Source organism: Haemaphysalis longicornis, unplaced genomic scaffold (assembly GCF_048455015.1).
Source record: "Haemaphysalis longicornis isolate Haplotype H1 unplaced genomic scaffold, Haemaphysalis longicornis Haplotype H1 scaffold_2, whole genome shotgun sequence".
Classification (NCBI taxonomy): domain Eukaryota; kingdom Metazoa; phylum Arthropoda; class Arachnida; order Ixodida; family Ixodidae; genus Haemaphysalis; species Haemaphysalis longicornis.
The window spans coordinates 139,388,715-139,406,853 of record NW_027526295.1 but is presented as its reverse complement, the minus strand read 5'-3'; the positions used below and the strand labels follow the sequence as shown (position 1 = coordinate 139,406,853).

Genomic DNA, 18,139 nt, shown 5'->3' with positions numbered 1-18,139 from the left:
ACATAATTCACCGGGTGCGGCGAGGAAGGAGCGAGCCCCATTCACGAACGTGCTGGCGCGCGGTGTCCGGCCCAGTGTTGCACGTATCTGCCGAAGGCGGCGCTGGGTGTCGCTGGATCCGTGTCGCCCTCTGGGAAGTGACCGGTGCCTACACAAGTTGCTCCAATGGGTCAGAACACCGTTAGCGAAGTGAATAAGCGTTCTCCCGCGTGAATTGCCTCTATCTTTTCGCATAGAACACACAGCGCGGACGCACGAGCTCACGGAGTGAGCCACGGCATTAAAACGTTCAAGCAAAAAGACAGCGGAGGATTCTCGCTATGGCACGCGCCCGCGTTCGAGCAGAATGACTGCGATTGCTCATACTCCGCAAGTTATTTGCCCGCTACCTATTCTGCAGCTGTCACTGCAGGACGCTCTTCTAATCAAAAAAGAGACTCCAGAAGGGCGCTCCACGCGTGCCCTTCTTCCTCCGCGTGGGACTGACCTGCCTGGCGGCTTAACCCGCCGTGAGGAGGTCATGCTCGGGAGAATTCGCCTGGGTTGTTTTACTGATGCCTGCTGTGCGTGCAACATGGACTTCTAGTCTTTGGGTGACTTATGCAACCTGCCCCTACTGCCCTGCTTCCCCTGCGGAAGCGACATTGGACCACCTCCTGTTCACATGTCCAGTACTCCAACCAGCCCGAAACCGGCACATGGTAGCCCCAGGACGTCGGCCAGGCCGTCAGTCCGATGTTCATCGGTAGACGCATGGTCCTCTTTACAAGCAGCTGTTGGACTTTCGTTCTGAGACTGGCCTGTACAGCATTCTTTAGTGCATGAAGCCGCTTGCCTGCAGCCACTTTCCTTTTCCTTTTTTCACCATTCCATTTATTAATGCCATGTGGCAAAATGGGGCAATAAAAAAGGTGGGATTGTCCGGCTGCTACGCGCGCTCCAACCAGAAGGCGCTGCAGCAGGAGATTCGTCTGCATCATGATCATCATCATCGCTGGCCCAAGCAGCAAACAGGAGCAGCAGAAACTCAAAAGCTAGCCAATCAGCCGGGAGCACGGTGCACGAACGCGAGGTGCGCGCTCGTAGGTCCGCGTGAGACGCCAGCGCCTGCGCTCTTTTTGTTCTCGCGCAGCGGCACGCTTTTTTTTTCTTTCGCGTGAGCTTCCAAGCCATCGCTCCGAAGAGGTTGAGGCGGACACCAAGACGCGACCATGGACGCCGACAACACGCCGGCGCTCATTAGCCAGGGGCCATTCTGGACGCGGGACAAAGAGAACCGGCTCATCGGCCTGTACAGCCACTTCAGCCTGCTTTGGGACTGCCGTCATCCGGACTACTACAGGAGGGACAGGCGCGAGCACGCCATGCGGGCCATCGCCGCCGCCTTGGACAACGAGTTTGACGGTGAGCGATTGAGAATTCTCTATACTCTACGCGTTACTGTGACGGTCTGAACACGGTCGCGTTATTGTGTTAACATATGCACACTGCACCTTGATTCTTCCAAGCTGGCGTGAAGCACGCTGTGGCTACACTTCTGCTTCGACGCTCGCACGCTGGTGTGAACTCGGTCGCGCTTCGAACTCACTTTGTCTTGCCTGTTTAGCGGAGAACGCAGTAACTCTGCGCTTTTACACAAAAATATGGTGTGATACATAAAATAGGTTGTGTATTTAATTGCCTTTATTGCAAAAACCTCTAGCGGCGCTTAAAAACCTCTAGGGGGGCTGACGTTTCCTAACGTTCTTTTATTGCGAAAGCATGATGCCTTCCCGGCATCTCCTGGTGATGCTAGTAGTATTTTCTGCTACATGGTGCGTCGTGCCCGTTACGCGAAGCCGCCTTAACGCAGATCGGTGGGTTTTCAGTACATAATTCCGAACGATCTCCTTTATGGTAGCCAATGGAGATGAAGAAATTTAAGCGGAAGAGAGAGACAGATTTTTTTATTCCTCGCAAGACTTTGTATAGGCAGTTGAGGCGCGGAAGGGTGGCCCTACATATGGGAACGAGTCTTGTCGACACGCGCGCGCAGCATTTATTTTATTGAAAGATAGAGGGCACCGCAATCAAGACTGAGGAAAGGAGGCACAGCCCTGGCCGCATCGAAGCCGGTCCGAAAGTCTCGTGTCGTTAAAAAACTTCAGTAGGGCACGGCAAGCGCATTCACGTCCACGAAGTGACTGGCACGTCGGGATCAACAGGAACGAAGCTGTGCATAAGGAGTGTGGGATGGAGCCCTTTCGGCCAGGGCGCATTGGGACTGGGCGTCCAAGTGCGCAAGCGCAGATACCCAGGAGTCGAGGGATGGTTGGGTCGGGGGAGAGGAGGCAGGGCGTGGCAGTGCCAGATGGCGTGGAGGGTATCTTCGTAGACCCCCAAGCGCGGGTGGGAAAGAAGGATGCCGAGATGTGCGCCAAGCAAAGAGACGCAAACACGACGCCACAGTTTTCTGAACCCCGCGCTGTGCTCGCGCTGTGCAACCGAAAAGCAGACTGCCCTTTCGCGTCATGCTTCGTTCTTCGCATCGGCGGACGGTCGGCGGCGTTCGCAATGTTTCGTGGTGCGGGGAGGTAGGGTCGACGAAAATGACGCGCAGCCTCGCTCTATGGCGGCCGCCGCTTGAAGTGCACTGTCAAACTTCGCTACGTAGACGTTGACTTCGAGTGGAATGAGCACTCGATCGGACGTGAACGATTTCGCATTCACAACTCCTAAGAAGTGCTTAGGTATCCTATGATTGTTTTATTAGATGACGCCGAAAGGCGGTCGCTGTGTCGCTGCGAGGGTTACGTCCACGGTATTTTTTATGACACCGCATGGCACGCGGCAATTTGACGTAGACGGTGCCGGATTTTTCCTCTTATGAGCCAAAAAGACTTTCACCTTAACACTGAGCAATCCACAGGCGACAAACAAATCGTCGCCTGCATGGTCTTGTTTTTTTTTTTTTTGGAAACCACTCAATTTCAACATAGTTATGCTAGCTGGTGGTAACGCAAATGTGTTTATGCGAAATCATGCATTACCTCTGCTAAATGTTACATTGGCTCTGGCGTGTGGTCATGGATTTCCTCCACGCGTGTGGTGTTTTTTTAGGTGTAAAAAGCCGTCATAGTGATAATTTACTCTGGACGCTGCCTATTTCTCGGCTTTACTGTGTGCTGAAGAACCGCGGCAGGCATTTATTTATTCACGTTTCCTTGTATGTACGCAATTTTGCGGGTAAATAACGCGGCCTTGGCGGCTGAATGAGGACGTGGACGACTTTTGTCTCTGACAGAGCTCATATAGTCCCCCGCCCCTTTCACGAACAATGGAAGTTAGATGCAAGAAAGTTTATGACCACCTCGCCGCAATAACAGGCTAGATCAGACATAAAGAGCAGTCTGGTCGTCAGAGAAAAGTAGCCTGAAGGCTCAGTCTCTGGGCGTTTTGTTTAAGCCGGGACTGAATAGTGAGAGATCATAAACGTTTATTCGAGCAAACGGGGGAGGTTGAGCCGTCACCCTGTGAGGTGGATCGGCCTTGGTGCAGGTATCCTTGGGCCTTGGTTGGAACCGTGGCAGCCTTGGCAATTAGTGGCCTAATGGCTCTTCCAAAGTAAATTAAAGAACTCGCTGACCCGTGATTTTGAGGTGCAACGTTCAGTTTCTATACGTTAGACAGGCAGATAAACATTCAGACAGACGCTGACTGACAAGCAGACGACCGAACAGGCAGGCTGACTGGCCGGCTGGCCGGCTGACGGATTGATTGGTTGATTGATGAATCGATTGGTTGATTGAATTGTGGGTTGAATTATCGTTTGGTTGACTAATTCAGCGATCGAATTTCGATTGAGTTGTTCGTTTATGATCGATTGATCGATCTATTGATTGATCGATTGATTGATTTGTTGATTGATTTGTTGATTGATTTATTGATTGATCGATCGATCGATCGATCGATTGATTGATCGATTGATTCATTGATTGATTGATTGATTGATTGATTGATTGATTGATTGATTGATTGATTGATTGATTGATTGATTGATTGATTGATTGATTGATTGATTGATTCGTAAGGAAGAACGAGATCAATTTAGTGATAAAAAGAGGCAGGCCCCGCTAATGCCTGGGCTTGCTAGTGGGACATGATTAGCAGTGTAACAGACAGCGACGTGAAGAAAAGCTGATGAGGGTTTCTGCTCGTTGTCACTGGCCTCTTCCGCTAGTAATCATATCATTTTATGCTCGATACCAACTAGTCCTACTTTCTGCCATGTTGGATGCGGATGGACACTAAGATTGTCTACATACACCCGCACACACGTCAAGGCCCGCATGCTGCTGTCAGATGCACAGGGCTGCGCTAAGCGGTATAGGACTCTTAATGGCGCGTTCCGGCATGATACGAAGGTATGGTTGATTGATGGTTGATTGCGGGGTTTAACGCGCCGACGCAACGCAGGCGATGAGGCGCGCCGCAGTGGAGGGCTCCGGATTAATTTTGACTACCTGGGGATCTTTAACGTGCGCCGAAATCTCGTACACACGGGTGTTTTTGCTTTTCACCTCCATCAGAAAAGCGGCCGACGCGGCCGGGAATCGAACCCGCGACCTCGTGCTCAGGATACGAGGGTAGCAAGAATAGAAAATTGCGTTTTGCCTCCTTTCTGCAAATATCACAATTAAACGTTACCCTGTTCTTAATGAACGCATTGCTTTTACAAAAAAAGTCTATTGTTGTCTGTTGAACTTGGCTTCTGCGATTAGGCAGTCATTATTTTAATGTGACGTGTTTAATGTTGCGATTATGGTTATTCCGGACGTGCGACTAGCTAGTCTCTTTAGAAACAGCTAGATTCTAAAAAGAGTTACAGGAAAATTACGCTTACACGAGCACGTACCCAGGCTGTAGCCATCAGCCTGATACGACACACGCTCTCAACGAATTTTGTCCAGTCGTGCACTACGCTGCCATAACAAATACTTTTGCAACACATGCGGCCGGACGATGGTACCCTCTCTGTCCCTTTATCATCATATTTCCACCTTGATAATATTTTAAGGTAATTAGTTGCCAAATCGCGCATATCTGCCTCTTGCGCGGAGCGATGACTGGGCATCAAATTCCAATCATAAACAAAATGCCAGCAAGATAAAATCTTTTATTTTTTGTCCACGTGTTATATTCGGCGAACTTCCAATCATCGTACAAAAAACAGGCGCGTTACAATTGCTTACGGGTCGAAAAGCGCTACCCACACATTTCACGGACACGGGACTGCACTGGAAATGTCTTTATTTTGCAGTGGGCTGGAGTCTGTTACGACTCTCGCCCCTACGTGGCCCGCCGTTGCATTCTCTCTGCAGTCCTACTAAACACTATCCCCTTTGTGCAGCGCCTGCCTTTCGAGCTCAATAAAGACCTGCTCGATGGCCCATGATTGATCCGTCTTGTTGGTTGACTCGATGGCTCGCTACTTGGAGTTCCGCCGGGTATTCTTCGAAACTTGCGCCGTCTGGGTAGGAGGCACAGTCCCGCATCACGTGCAACCGGTTGACCGGCCCTTTTTTGCATACGCTGCATTGGAGATTTGGGTATTCGTCTGGGTACATGCGGTGTTGCGCTGCCGGTGACGTGACCGACGCCGTCTGTATTATTCTGAGATACATTCCCTCTTCACGACCTAACGCCCGGTGGGGCGGCGGATACGCTCTTCTCGTCAGCCGCGTGTTCTTGAGTGCTTCGCCGTAACCCCTGGCTCAGACTTTAGTCTACGCCCACCATGCACACTCGGGACCCTGTCATGGGAAAAGTGCGTTGATCGCTTATCTCAGAAACTCCTACATGCCAACGTCTGGTGCGTTGCCACGGCTTCACTTATTCTCCTACAGTAAAGTTTTCTTGTATCAGTTTGGATCTGCGCTTAGTTCCACTCTACAAAACATGCGAAGGCTAACTGTTTCGCAAAATCGAGTTGTCCGTCTACTTGCACAATTTCCGTACGAATGGCTCAGCTAGTCGACAACTATCCACTTGTAGTGACAAGTTCAATGCGTCCCTAACGTGGTTAACGGGGCAGAAACAGATCTTACGCCTTACGCCCACACTTCTGTCAACTAAGCTGAAACGTTACCAGCAAAATTCTGGTTTATCAAATGGCTTGCACAGTGGTTGCAATTGAGGCCATTACAGGTCTGTTCATATCATTTTGAATAAAAGTAATCGCGAATCAACTCCCAAATGACGGCGACTTTGTTTTCTCCTTGTTTCATTGAATCAACCCGGCCGAATACGTTGCTTTTCGGTATTTTTTTAACCATCCCCTGCATTCTCGCCTAATATGCCGAACGCTCAGGAACCTCATAGAATCGCAGAACAGGGACATGTCGTATAGAGCAACCCGACCACTTCAATATGAACACTGTAAAAATAGTTTGCAGCAATCTAAGTAGTTTGGGAGTATTTCACTGAAAAATGGTTCCGCAAATAGATCTAAGTAAGATAGTTTCCGTGGCTTCGAAACCTGGCAGAGGGACACGCTTAACTTGAAACACAGCTTATATTGATGGCAAAAACAAGCTTTAGCCATAAATATGAGCTGCACATAAAAGGAGTTGTGGTACACTTAACAAACCCAGAATAATCCCTCTTGGCAGAACTGCGAAGATCGTAAAGTTGCACCTGCAAAAAAAAAGGACGAAACGCTGAGTTAATACTCCCTTGGGCTTTCGAAATGGACGGCTTATTACAGCAGCTTGATTTTTCCATTGCAGTGCTGTCCGTGAAGGAGAAGATCAAAAGCCTGCGCGACTACTTCGTCAAGGAACTGAAGAAGGAACACGCTGCCGCACTGTCATCGCTTCCCGGCCGTTACGTGTCGCGTTGGGAACACTTCAACGCCTTGCACTTCCTGCGCAGGGTGATCTACAGCGTCCCCGCCACTCCGCACACCGTCAACGTGCCACAGGCCGTAAGAAATTCCGAGCTAATCGATGAGCGCTGTGCCCTGGAATACTTGCAGGTTTACATGAGGAAACGTATACAGCGCTTAAGTTTACCGTACGACCACAGGATAAAGGGGCATACGAAACGTTTGATGCTCTGCCAGAACAATTGATGCGCTAGTAGCGCGTCAACCATTTCGTCTGTCCGTTTATTCTGTGCTCGTCCTGTAAGCTTCAGCGCTCTACGTTTTCTCGTGTCTCGATACCTACTGGCCCAACACCAACCTTCACTGAAATCGTAGGAGTAATGCTGCGCGATTTCTCGGGGCACGCTGTGTACTTTTACACCTGCCCTCGACAGCATCTACCTGCATGTAACTAGAGTCGAAATGGAAACGGTGTGATTTTAAGATAGCCAAGAATTTGGCTTATAACCTGGTTCCGTATCTGGGCCATGATACTGGCGCATTTCACCGTGACGTACCTCACCACAGCGATGAATGTACCTGGTTTTATACACTCGAATGAGCATCGCAAGAGACTCCGGGGATCACGCTGTTATTCTCCTTTCTCCCAAAGTGTTGAAAACAGTCGTGGCACATAGCAAGCAGAGCTACTCGTTCTTAGAGCTTAGCAGGTTAACCAATCTGGCGAGACTTAAAAACCATAGAAAACATGCATAAGGTAAACTTCAACTTTGTCCAGCCCTCAGAACACCGAAAAGTAATACGGCTTACTTCGTAAACCGAGTCGTTACAGCGCCATACCACCGAGGCACCGTCGTCATTTCCGAGAGCTTGGCAAGATTACCTTTCCTATTCAAATTTTGTGTGTTTAATGCACCGTAGATATACACATGCGCTTTGAGGCACGCCGTAGTGGTGGGCTTCGGGTTAATTTTGCCCACCTGAGGATCTTTAATGTGCGCGGAATTTTGACTCACGGGCGTTTCCGCATTTCGTCTCCGTCAGAAAAGCATTCACCACGGCTGCAGTCGAACCCACGTCCTTGGCCTCAGCAGCATAGCGCTTTAGCCACTGATCTGCCAGGGCAAGTAGGCGAGATTACGCTCTTTGTTCAGTGGTAACAAAATAACAACGTGGCAGACGTGGAACTCCCGCCACAAACCAAACGGGACGATTCAGGTCCTTAGCCGCACGTGCCGTCAAAGCCGCCTGGACGGCTTCCACGCTATAGGGTGAAGGTCTAGTTGCTAGGGGACTCTAATTGACCGGTCTATTTATGCTCAAATGCTGATCAGTCGTATCAAATAGCCGGTTGAAGGTAACAGCAGCGTCATCGACATCGTCTTTGCTTGCGAAGAACCATCACGTGCTGCTTGGCCTCAGTTGAGAGAGAAAGGGGAAATATTGTACTGACAGGTAGAAAATGAGGAGGACTTGTAGGGAGCGTTGCGAGATGTAGAGGCCTAGGTCCAGGCTTCTGCTGACGGCTTCCTGAATTAAGTCAATCAGGTAGCGTTGCTCTTCTTCTCTTCTAGGCGAGGTCAGCCACTCTCTAGTGTGTTTTCTTCTCATTTGGATCTATTGGGGGTTCTTCCAAAGGATGTGTTTTTTGTTGTTGGTAATTTTTTCCTGAGGACACTGATGGTAAGAGTGTTGTTTTGCCATATCTGATGAGATGCAGCTTCGCTGTTGTTTCGAGTGTTCCGGGTTGTGCCTGCCAGAATAGCGTTTGCTGCTGGCGCGTTAGGTTATGGTGGGGTGCTGGGAGTAGGCGTTTCACTGTTTTTTATTCTTTAAGGCGAAGTTGTGGCTGAATTGGTTCCTGAGATGTCGTACTTTGGCAGCCGCGGCTGGGAGCCCAGATTTATGCAGCTCGGGCAGGCTGATTACTTTTTTCATTTCCCAGCACCCCTGCGTGGCCAGGAATCCAGTAAAGCTTCACTGTTTCTTTAATATGTTTGAGTAGGTGTGCCGCCGTAGTGGATGTATAACCGGAGTCTAACAGTCGACATGCCCTTTTGTTGTTGGTATAGATAATAAGGGGCCAGGCTGGTTGGGACAGGTGGAGAACACCTTTCCCAATAAACTATAGTTCCGCTTCTTCTGCTGAGTTGAACTATTTGTTGCCTTCTGTGTAAGTTCTATTGAGTCCGGTACAGTAAACGACAGCCCACGAGATGCCTTAACCCGCCGAGTTCGTGTATACGTGCATTTACTGGGGTTCTGTTTCCAATTTCTTGTTAAGGTATTTAGCCCTGATGGATCTTCGTTCTGCGTGTCTACTGGGGCGCATATTACCGGGAATGGGTGCTATCTTTAACTGCTGTCTGTCTATAGGCTCTAACTGCAGTACTCGTCCGCTGTTGCTTGGGAATCATAGCTGATCGATTGCAGAATCTCAGCCTTGTTTTGCTTCAGACTCCTAAGTTGGTTGTATTTGTGGGCTGAGACGATTTCCTGTATTGTGGCTGTGGTGCCCATGGCCTCAATGCCCTCATTACAGGTGGTTATCGTTAGTCCTAAAGACATCTTTGCGGCTTTTCGTAGAAGGGTATCTAATTTCTGCAATTGGATATTGTTGACGTTTCTACAAGAAATAGTGTATCTTATGTGGGATATGATGAGGGCTTCCTTAAGTCGGAGTTGGTCTTTTTCTTTAAGTCATATCTGCCTATTGGATACTCGTTTGATATGCTGGAGTAAATGTTCTCCTTGTTTGAGAATACAGTTCACTGTGCTGTGGCCCCCACCATCCTTCTGGAAGTGCTGGCCAATGATCTTGATAGTTGGCGGGGTAGGGATGGCTATGCCCTGTAGCGTAAGAAGAGTGCGGGTGGTTTCCATCTTCTGTTGGTGACCATGCGTACCTGCGTTTTTTTTTCGTGCAGCATGTCAGGCCAATTGTTCGGCTGCTTCTTAGATTTTATTGAGTACCTCTTGTAGTTGTGTTTGAATATGTCCAGGGGAGCCTGTCTTGATACATTGGCAGATGTCATCTGCGTACACGAAGTGATGTACATCTTCCAGCTGTTTTAGCGCCTTGTGAATATTTATATAGTGGCATGGTTGAAAACGGTGGGACATAGTACTGCACCCTGTGGTATGCCTCATTGCGGATAGAGGAAAGGTGGTGTCTCATGTTCACCTATGGAAACCACGAGAGAACGTCCTCGTAAGGAATCCCGGATGTAGGTGCAGAGACTTGGCCCACAGTTGCTGGCGGCTAGCTCCTCCAATATAGTGTCGTGGTCCACACAATCAAATGCTTTCTTGAGGTCGGCTGCGAGTATGGACTTGAGTTGCGCCAAGCTTGTTTCAGCCGTAACTTCTTCATAGAGTGCTACGAGGACAGCTTGTGTTGACAGATGCTGTCTAAATCCTAGCTGGAAAAAATGTCAACTGCTTCAATGCGATCTTGCAAGCGCTGTAGCACTATACGTTCCATAAGCTTGCCCGTGTTCGAGGTGAGCATTATTAGTTGTGGATTGCTTGCAGCGATGCTTTTTCCTGGTTTATGAATAAAGATCCTTTGTCTTTTTTTACAGGCTGGATTCAGCGGCTTTTCCCCGTACACACTTGGTTTATCTCTGTCAGAAGGGTCTCATGGTCCATCTCCCCTAAGTTACGTAAACAGGGCGTCGTCATCATGTCTGGTCCCGGTGCATTGGTTCCCGTACATTTGCAAATAGATGTATTCAGCTCGGCTAAATTGAACTCTGCATCTATGGGGGGTTATTCGGGTCACTGTATTCCTTGTATTCTAGTTGTACACGGGGCGGGATGTAGGTTTCTGTGATGATTTGAAGATGTTGAGGGTCGTCGTACTCTAGGATGAGTCCGTATATTTTCTGTAAGGTCGAGATTTTGGTGGTGGTTGGGGCAATAAGAGCTTGTATCAATTACCAAGTTTTCTTCCTAACCATAGTTTCCTAAAGCTGATCGCAAGCTCTATGCCATTTTTTCGTATAGGCTTGCTTTGTGTACTCTCGTTTGCTGAGATTTGCGATGCATTTCCTAATATTGCGGTTGGTTTTGCATTGCCTCCCCCGCTTGACACTACTCTTGCGAGCTTCCCAGCAGTGGGCTAAGTGTCTGTCTATTAGTTGTTCGTCGTCTTATTACCTGAAACTTTTGGTATGCTTCTGTACATCTCTAAGTGTGATGATGTCAGGGCTCGGGTGTTGATGAACAGCGAGACTTGCCCACGTGACGAGCAAAGATAGAAAAGCAACACCGCACTGCAGCAGACGAGGGAACGGTATTTATAGAAAGAGGCAAAATGTACTTTAGACGCAGACGTCAAAACACCGTAAACAACCCTAAAAACTAAGAACCGAAACACTAACGACTAAAATATTAGTCGTTACAGTTCTACGAGAACCAACAGTTTATGAGCTAGAAAAATGTCGCTATAAAAATTATAACTAGCTCACAGTTCTTATACAGGTGCGTAGTCAGGCACATCCAGGGTACAAAAGTATATTTCCCCGACGGCTTCGCGTTCTGTGGTGCCCGGTGGCCGTAGCGTAGCGTTCCGGTCTTCTGGCACCGCTGCCTTGACTGGCAGGAAGGATAGATCCACCAGAAACCGTGGTGGCCCCGATGATGCGGCTCGAGTCGAGGCTCCTCAGCGCATGGCACGGGTGCCGCGATTAGCGGGAGGAACGGGTGGTCCGCGTTACGACGTGGTAGCCCCCGCAGGAGCCAACGTCGGCCAGACTACCCGACGCAAAGCTCGGGCGCCTGGAGATCGGGCAGTGACGGGTGTCCTTTCCCACTCAATTATGCGTGTAGTTTTCCATTTGAAGCTTTGTGGTGTGGTAGAGATTATTAGGCTGATCTTGCATACCCTTGCGTGTGCTCCTGCGTGTGCTCTTGCGTGTGCTCCTGCGTGTGCTCTTGCGTGTGCTCTTGCGTGTGCGGCCAATGAATGACGACGCCTTTTCAGCAGAACGTGAGATCTGGGGTTCCATCTTTCTCCACCGAGTTGCCTAGTCGTGTAGGTTCTTTCACGTCATTGTGGAGAGTATATGGCGGTCGGGAATCAACGTTTGTTCTGTTGAAACTTGAGAGCAAGTAATATTCATTGCGAAGTGCGCGGTCCAGTGTAACAAAGCAATGATTATCAGGTCCTATTCTTATAGTCCGGAAAAAATTGAGTAAGGGTAGGCAACTCTTTCTAGTTGAAAATGATCAAAGTTAAAAGCTTCCAAATTAAAGTTGCCGCAACCCGCCGGGCTTAGCCGGAGTGTGCCGAGGTAACAGCTCCATTTTGAGGGCAGGTGATTTTCACGGTTACATCTTTTGTTAATTTAGGAGCCTATAATTCACAGCAAAGCTGGACACAGATACCCCCTTATGGTTCAGTCGTGGCCGGCGTCCGCAGAAAAATGGAACGCATGCAATTAGGGCAAATAATTTTCTCGAGAATCCTCTATACAGCTCTTCATCTAATGTAGATATCTCAGAAAGCATGGTCGGACAATTGACCGTTATTGTCATTACTACGAGTTTCATTTACTCGTCATCCCTGGTTATTTCACCGAGTCATCTGTGTTAATTATTTCTTAGGGTCGTCCACCACTCATGCTGCACTGCGTTCACGGACGTGGCCATAATATCCCCGTAATGTTATTAAACACATTTATACGTCTCGTAGTAAAGGAATAGCGATGTTACCATGCAGCATCTGAGTGTTTTTGGCTTTGTGTGGTTACCCGTGTACAGGAAGTGAAGCCAGAGCCGCAGAACTCCCGCCTTGCGTTCGCCGACACCGCCAGCCCTGAAACAAGGGACCTTTCGTCATTGCCAAACTTCCAACCGCCGGTCATAGCAGGACAGGCATCGATGCTGCAGTTATTGCCACCGCGGGGCGGCACTCAAGAGACGGGAATTGTCGCTAACCCCCGCCTTCCAGAGTCACCATCGCGAGCCCCTACACTCCTAGATGACGTCACGGCAACTGTTGGTTCACCCGCCAAGAGGCCTCGGCGTTCCAGCAGCCAAGAGGTACGCCATGGTTTACTTTCCATAATTTTGCCAGCAGTAGCGGCCCTACGTCGGCAAAATTTTGCGCCGTCGATCGGTGGACACAGAGACAGAAGAAAAGGGGATGACACAGCGCGCATATATAGAGGTGACGTCACACCTTGTTGCTCGTAGCGGTGGCGTTGCCTTCGTGCAGCTGCCAGGGTAGCGCGTGAATGTCAGAACGCATTGAGCAAACTACCACGACGAACTTCAATACAGCATGAATGTTTCAATGCTGGCCTTCGTACGCTCCAGCCGTCAAGCGTCTAATCGTGAAATGGGATGCGAACCGAGTGCAGGGCAGACTAAGCGCGACAAAGTATAAAATGGGATTGACGGTGACGAAATGCTGGTACCGATTAACAATAAAGGGGACGACTGTCAGCCAATGCCGCTGCGTAAGCGAGCAAACGTGACCACTGAGTTAGTTCGAAATGAAAGCACGGTTGACATGGTGTGCGAGGGGCATGCGAAAAACGCCGTACTATGGTGTGGTGAAGGAGGAGAAAGTCGTCATCATCAGGCTGAGCCTAACGTTCACGAGGGAGAAGGATTAGATGCTCATCCATTCTTGAAGATGCCAAATATCCTCCATTATTTTGTCATCACTTCTCTACTGACGCGTTTCTTTTAAGAAACAACAACAACAAATCAGCGGGTATACCGGGTATTTCATCTGGCACTAGAACGTCTCATTTCCGCGGGCAAGAACGTGTACTAGAAGAACACACCGGGGCACTCGTTTTCCACCGCTCGCGCTAGAGCGCTTCGTACACCAAAGACACGAGACTTTTTTACACCAAACCTGTATACGTCTACCCCCTAACGGTTTCATCTCTGCGGGCAAAAACGCGTATTAGAACACACCGGGGCACTTGTTTTGCAAATCCCCGCGCTAGAATGCCTCGCGCTTCAAAGACACGAGTCTTTTACAGCAAACCTTATACATCTACCCCCAACGGTTTCATCTCCGTGGGCTAAAACCCCTCGGCGCCAAGAATACACTTATACACTGCGTACTTCGCCCCTACCTTGGTTTAACGCTAGTGGAAATAGTCCGGTTTTTTTGTTACCGTTATAAATATTTAAAACCGATTGGAATAACGGAATGGAATGCTACAACTGCCTGTGGACACACGTGCATGGCGTCCCCACAACACGACGCAGCTCGACATTGGCGCGAACGAGCGGCCAATTAAGCAACATATAAACCGATGTCGGTTCGAAACGCATGTAGGTGCTGACTCTAACAAATTTTGAAGCGATTCTTTAGTCATTCGCTCATATATTTTACTTTACACTCCCATATGTACCAATGCATGTCGTCGCCGTGAATGCGCGGTGACAAGGTCGTTCTCTTGTCGCGTGAGCTTTAGGCGTGTGTGGAAGCGTGAAAATCCCGCCCCATTCGTTCCGTCAGCTTTTCCAGCCGTGAGCGGAGTGCAGGATTCATAAGCAAGATGACAAAAAAACGGCCCAAACGGAACGCATAAAGTCAGACGACCCCGTCCCAGAGCGATGCTGCGCCGTAGATAATTCCAGTAGCAGACGACGCCCGCCACCGGATTTTCTTGCAGACGTCACCGAGAAGCGAGGCATCATGGGCAGTCAAGCTAGCGTGGTGCGAGGAGGTCGACTAAATGAGGGATAATCGCGGCGCGGGAGAAAATGCGATGTTTGATTTGCAATAACTCCACTAATACTCATCACTTTAACAAAATTATTGTGATTACAAGGACATTGATTTACCTGAAAATGCGAATACCCATGTATGGGAAAAAACTCGTTCAGGACCTACTTAATAGCTGACGTCAGTGAGAGAAAAAATTAAACTTTACTTGAAGCGTCCCATGTTCGGGCTGCCGAAAATGCGACGTGTACCGAGAACGCGGTATAACGGGTACTCCGCAGGCCTCGCAAGTGGGCAGTGTGCTATTCTCCCAGCCTAAGAATGTGCGGTGGTAAAAGGTGTGGATATGGAAAATAGGGTCATGGCCTGGCGCCAAGACAAGTCCAGTAGGTGTCTGCCACGTCAGTGAGAGCGGCTGAATGTGTCATGCACTTTGTGAAGCCACTAACTTCTACTTATGAGGAGCGTAGGTCCCGACTATTGCGGGTTTCTTTACTGTGGAGATCACAGGGTCTCAAAGATTGTAATGAACAGCCCTTACGAAGGAGAGTACTGGCTTCAGAGAAGACAGCAATCGAGGAAAGAAGCGGTGCCACGCCACGTACGAATGTGAAAGACCATTTCGTAAAGGCCGTGTCTAGAGTGCCGTCCGACGGTATTATAAGCACTCCACTATATCGACGTCCACCGGCGTTTTATAACAAAATTGCCGCGTCTGGCAGTACGTCGCTCCAGATAACGTAAAGCTAGTCAACCTAACCTAAACATAACACAAAATAGCCTAACGCACACACACAAAGAAATCATTTAAAACAGCAAAACTAATTTAAGGCATAAAAATTACACTTCCGCGGCAAGAGCCAGTCTCGAACCACCGACATTAGTATCAAGAAGCTCAGACGGATCCTCTGAACTACAACAGGAGACTCTTTGGCCGGTGCTAGCCTAGTGTTAAATATTCGAATGTCGTCGGACGGCACTCTAGCGATGCCTGCAACGATCACCTAGAGTGCCGTCGGACGGCACTCTAGACATTGCGTTTTGGAAACTCGAAAAGTTGGAGAAAGAACAAGACAGGGAGAAGACGAATGGTGCAATCATCAAGGAGACGAAGATGAAGGCCAGGCCACTACGGGATTATGATGATGATGATGATGTTCCATCTAACAAAGAACAGCATCATCATCACCATTTCCTACTCCAATCCGAGGTTACCGACCACCCAACCAAGACCGACACCCGGTGGCCACACACGGCGGTTCCTGACTGCGCCCGGGAAGGCATCCTTGGCTTCTACAGGTGACAGGCTCGCGACCACCCAAGCCCCACCTTTTAATGCCTGACATTTGCGCCACTACTGCCACAGCAACCAGAAAATCAGCGCTGACTACTAACGTGAGAGAATTGTAGGCCTAAGAAGTATACTCCGCGAACTGAAACCTTTAAAACACTTTGGTGCAGACCATCAGTCACCGCGGTGTACCCTATCTATAGTTGGTTGACTTTACGTTTCGGTAACCGCTTCGTTGTTTAACTCAGTTTAAGTATTCTAAGGAGAAACAGCTGCTCGAGTGGGTAGCTGTACATTTTAACAACGCCAACACTTAGATGGCCTTCACCCGCCGTGCTGGCTCAGTGGCTATGGTGTTGTGCTGTTGAGCACGAGGTCGCGGGTTCGATTCCCGGCCGCGGCGGTCGCTTTTCCGATGCAGGCGAAAAGCAAAACCGCCCGTGTGTACGAGATTTCGGCGCACGTTAAAGATCCCCAGGTGGTCAAAATTAATCCGGAGCCCTCCACTACGGCGCGCCTCATCGCCTGCGTTGCGTCGGCGCGTTAAACCCCACAATCAATCACCTACATGGCCTTGAATATAGGTGACCCACTGTACACGCGCTGAAGAGGGGGACACAGAGCTCAGCTTCCGTGCTGTTTTTCCTGGCTGTGCATACCTGTAAATGTACAGCTGCGGGTATTATAAATATTTGCGGTTCCTACGCTAAATTGTTCTGTGGTCCCGAAAGAAGCCCACATTTTAACCTGGGGAATCTGAAAATTTTGCGAAACATCTCCCGACACCATAAAAATTACAAATCAACAAGCTTGGGCAAAAGTCAGAAGGATGTTTGATTTTCGGCCGTCGCTTGTAATCAAGCCAGAAGAACAATATTTAGGCCAGGCATATGGTATCTACCTTACATCCTACCACGGAAGTTGGAACTGAGATTACAAGAAGACAGCTGTGGTACCAGCCAAGCTTGCTGGACAACAAAGAGGCGCTTCGTCATAGTGCATAATAAGGCTACTTGGGCTCGTCATTTTTCGGTTCTTTCGCGCTTCACAAAAAAAATCAGCCACCTGTACAATCTTTGATCTAAATCTGAAATAGAAAAGTTGAACTTCGCGCAGTGCTTCTGAAAGTAAAACTTTGGCTTTTGACTTTACAGTTCATTTAGGGGCACGATTGCGTTTCTAGAATGCGCGCCGTTTTTGTCAATCTTGCTACTTTAAATGTTCGCCAACTTGTTAATAATTTGTTCTGTTCACATTTCAGCATTCGTCATCTGCTGAGGTTGGCCAGAAGCCAGAAATGCCCACACTGTCTGCTCGGAGCGAAACTCTCAGTCCAGCAGGGACGTCAGCGACTGACAGCAATGGCGTCCCGACGAGCGCCGCCGATGCCAGAGGACAAAATGGCATGGACGGTGGACGTTTCGCCGAAAACCTGAATCAACCTTCCAGAGACGCTCACAATGCACTATTCTGTGGGCAACTGATCCTAGAACTGCGCAAGATGACCAGCGTGCAGAGGGACTACGCCAAGCTGCGCTTTATGCAGATTTTGTTTGACGTTAAGTATAAGGCTTAACAGTGCGCGGCAATGGCACAGCAGGCGACGATGGCTCTCGAAAGCACGCGGTCTTCGCGAGATGCTCCTGCGGACACCTCGAGCGCAAAAAAAGACGTCTTTCAGTGTGTGGGTGCCGCTGTTGCCAAAACATATAAAGGTTGTTGAGGAAGAGAGGTGGATTTAAACTTTCTGTGACTTGTTCCTTTAGTTTATGGAGTGCATTTTGACAATGTACGTCGTTCTGCATACAGGTGCATATTTTGGGGAAGGTTTATGGTTTTGTGGTCCGTTTTTTAAGTAAGTGATGAAGCTGGATAACTATAATGCGTGAAACAAACTGCGAGGAAAGTGTCCTTATATGAACTATAACCGATTACTGTGACGCCTTGATTTTCGTGGGATCAATCTTCTAGGATGTCGTCTGCGTCGTCGGAATGTGTCTGGAAGAAATCGTAACTGAAAAGGCCATAGCAGCAAACAAATCTAGAGGAAGAGAAACCCTATTCTCGCGTGGCTGCATGCGACATTTTAACAAAGCAGCTGTTTTCATCGAGAATTTTGGGTCCCTCTAACAAAGACTCCCGGCTAGACTGAGAATGGGGTCAGACGACAGATTGTTTTAGAGTTTGTCTGAAAGGCTTCTTAGGGCTCTGTAGTCAGTACTGACGCGTCTCCCCAAGAGTACCTTAACATCTAAGAACTAAAACTATATTTAAAAGCTGCAGC

The 18,139-nt window shown here is 48.9% G+C and overlaps 1 protein-coding gene across 2 annotated transcripts; it reads left to right on the top strand.

The window, feature by feature from the left end:
* Window positions 1–1,059: 1,059 nt before the first annotated feature.
* On the top strand, window positions 1,060–17,575 carry LOC144167423 (uncharacterized). Of its 2 annotated transcripts, XM_077696689.1 has the most exons (4): window positions 1,060–1,404; window positions 6,768–6,964; window positions 12,632–12,913; window positions 17,117–17,575. In XM_077696689.1, the coding sequence occupies exons 1-4, from the start codon at window positions 1,212–1,214 to the stop codon at window positions 17,429–17,431; spliced, it is 987 nt and encodes a 328-aa protein (XP_077552815.1). In that variant the 5' UTR covers window positions 1,060–1,211; the 3' UTR covers window positions 17,432–17,575. The 2 variants fall into 2 exon arrangements, with proteins under 2 accessions (XP_077552815.1, XP_077552816.1); XM_077696690.1 differs by lacking the exon at window positions 12,632–12,913.
* Window positions 17,576–18,139: the final 564 nt, after the last annotated feature.

Coding starts and splice junctions, on each gene's coding strand:
- LOC144167423 (XM_077696689.1), top strand. CDS start 1,212: ATGGACGCCGACAACACGCCGGCGCTCATTAGCCAGGGGCCATTCTGG. Junction 1,405..6,767: donor CTTGGACAACGAGTTTGACG/GTGAGCGATTGA, acceptor TTTCCATTGCAG/TGCTGTCCGTGAAGGAGAAG. Junction 6,965..12,631: donor CCGTCAACGTGCCACAGGCC/GTAAGAAATTCC, acceptor ACCCGTGTACAG/GAAGTGAAGCCAGAGCCGCA.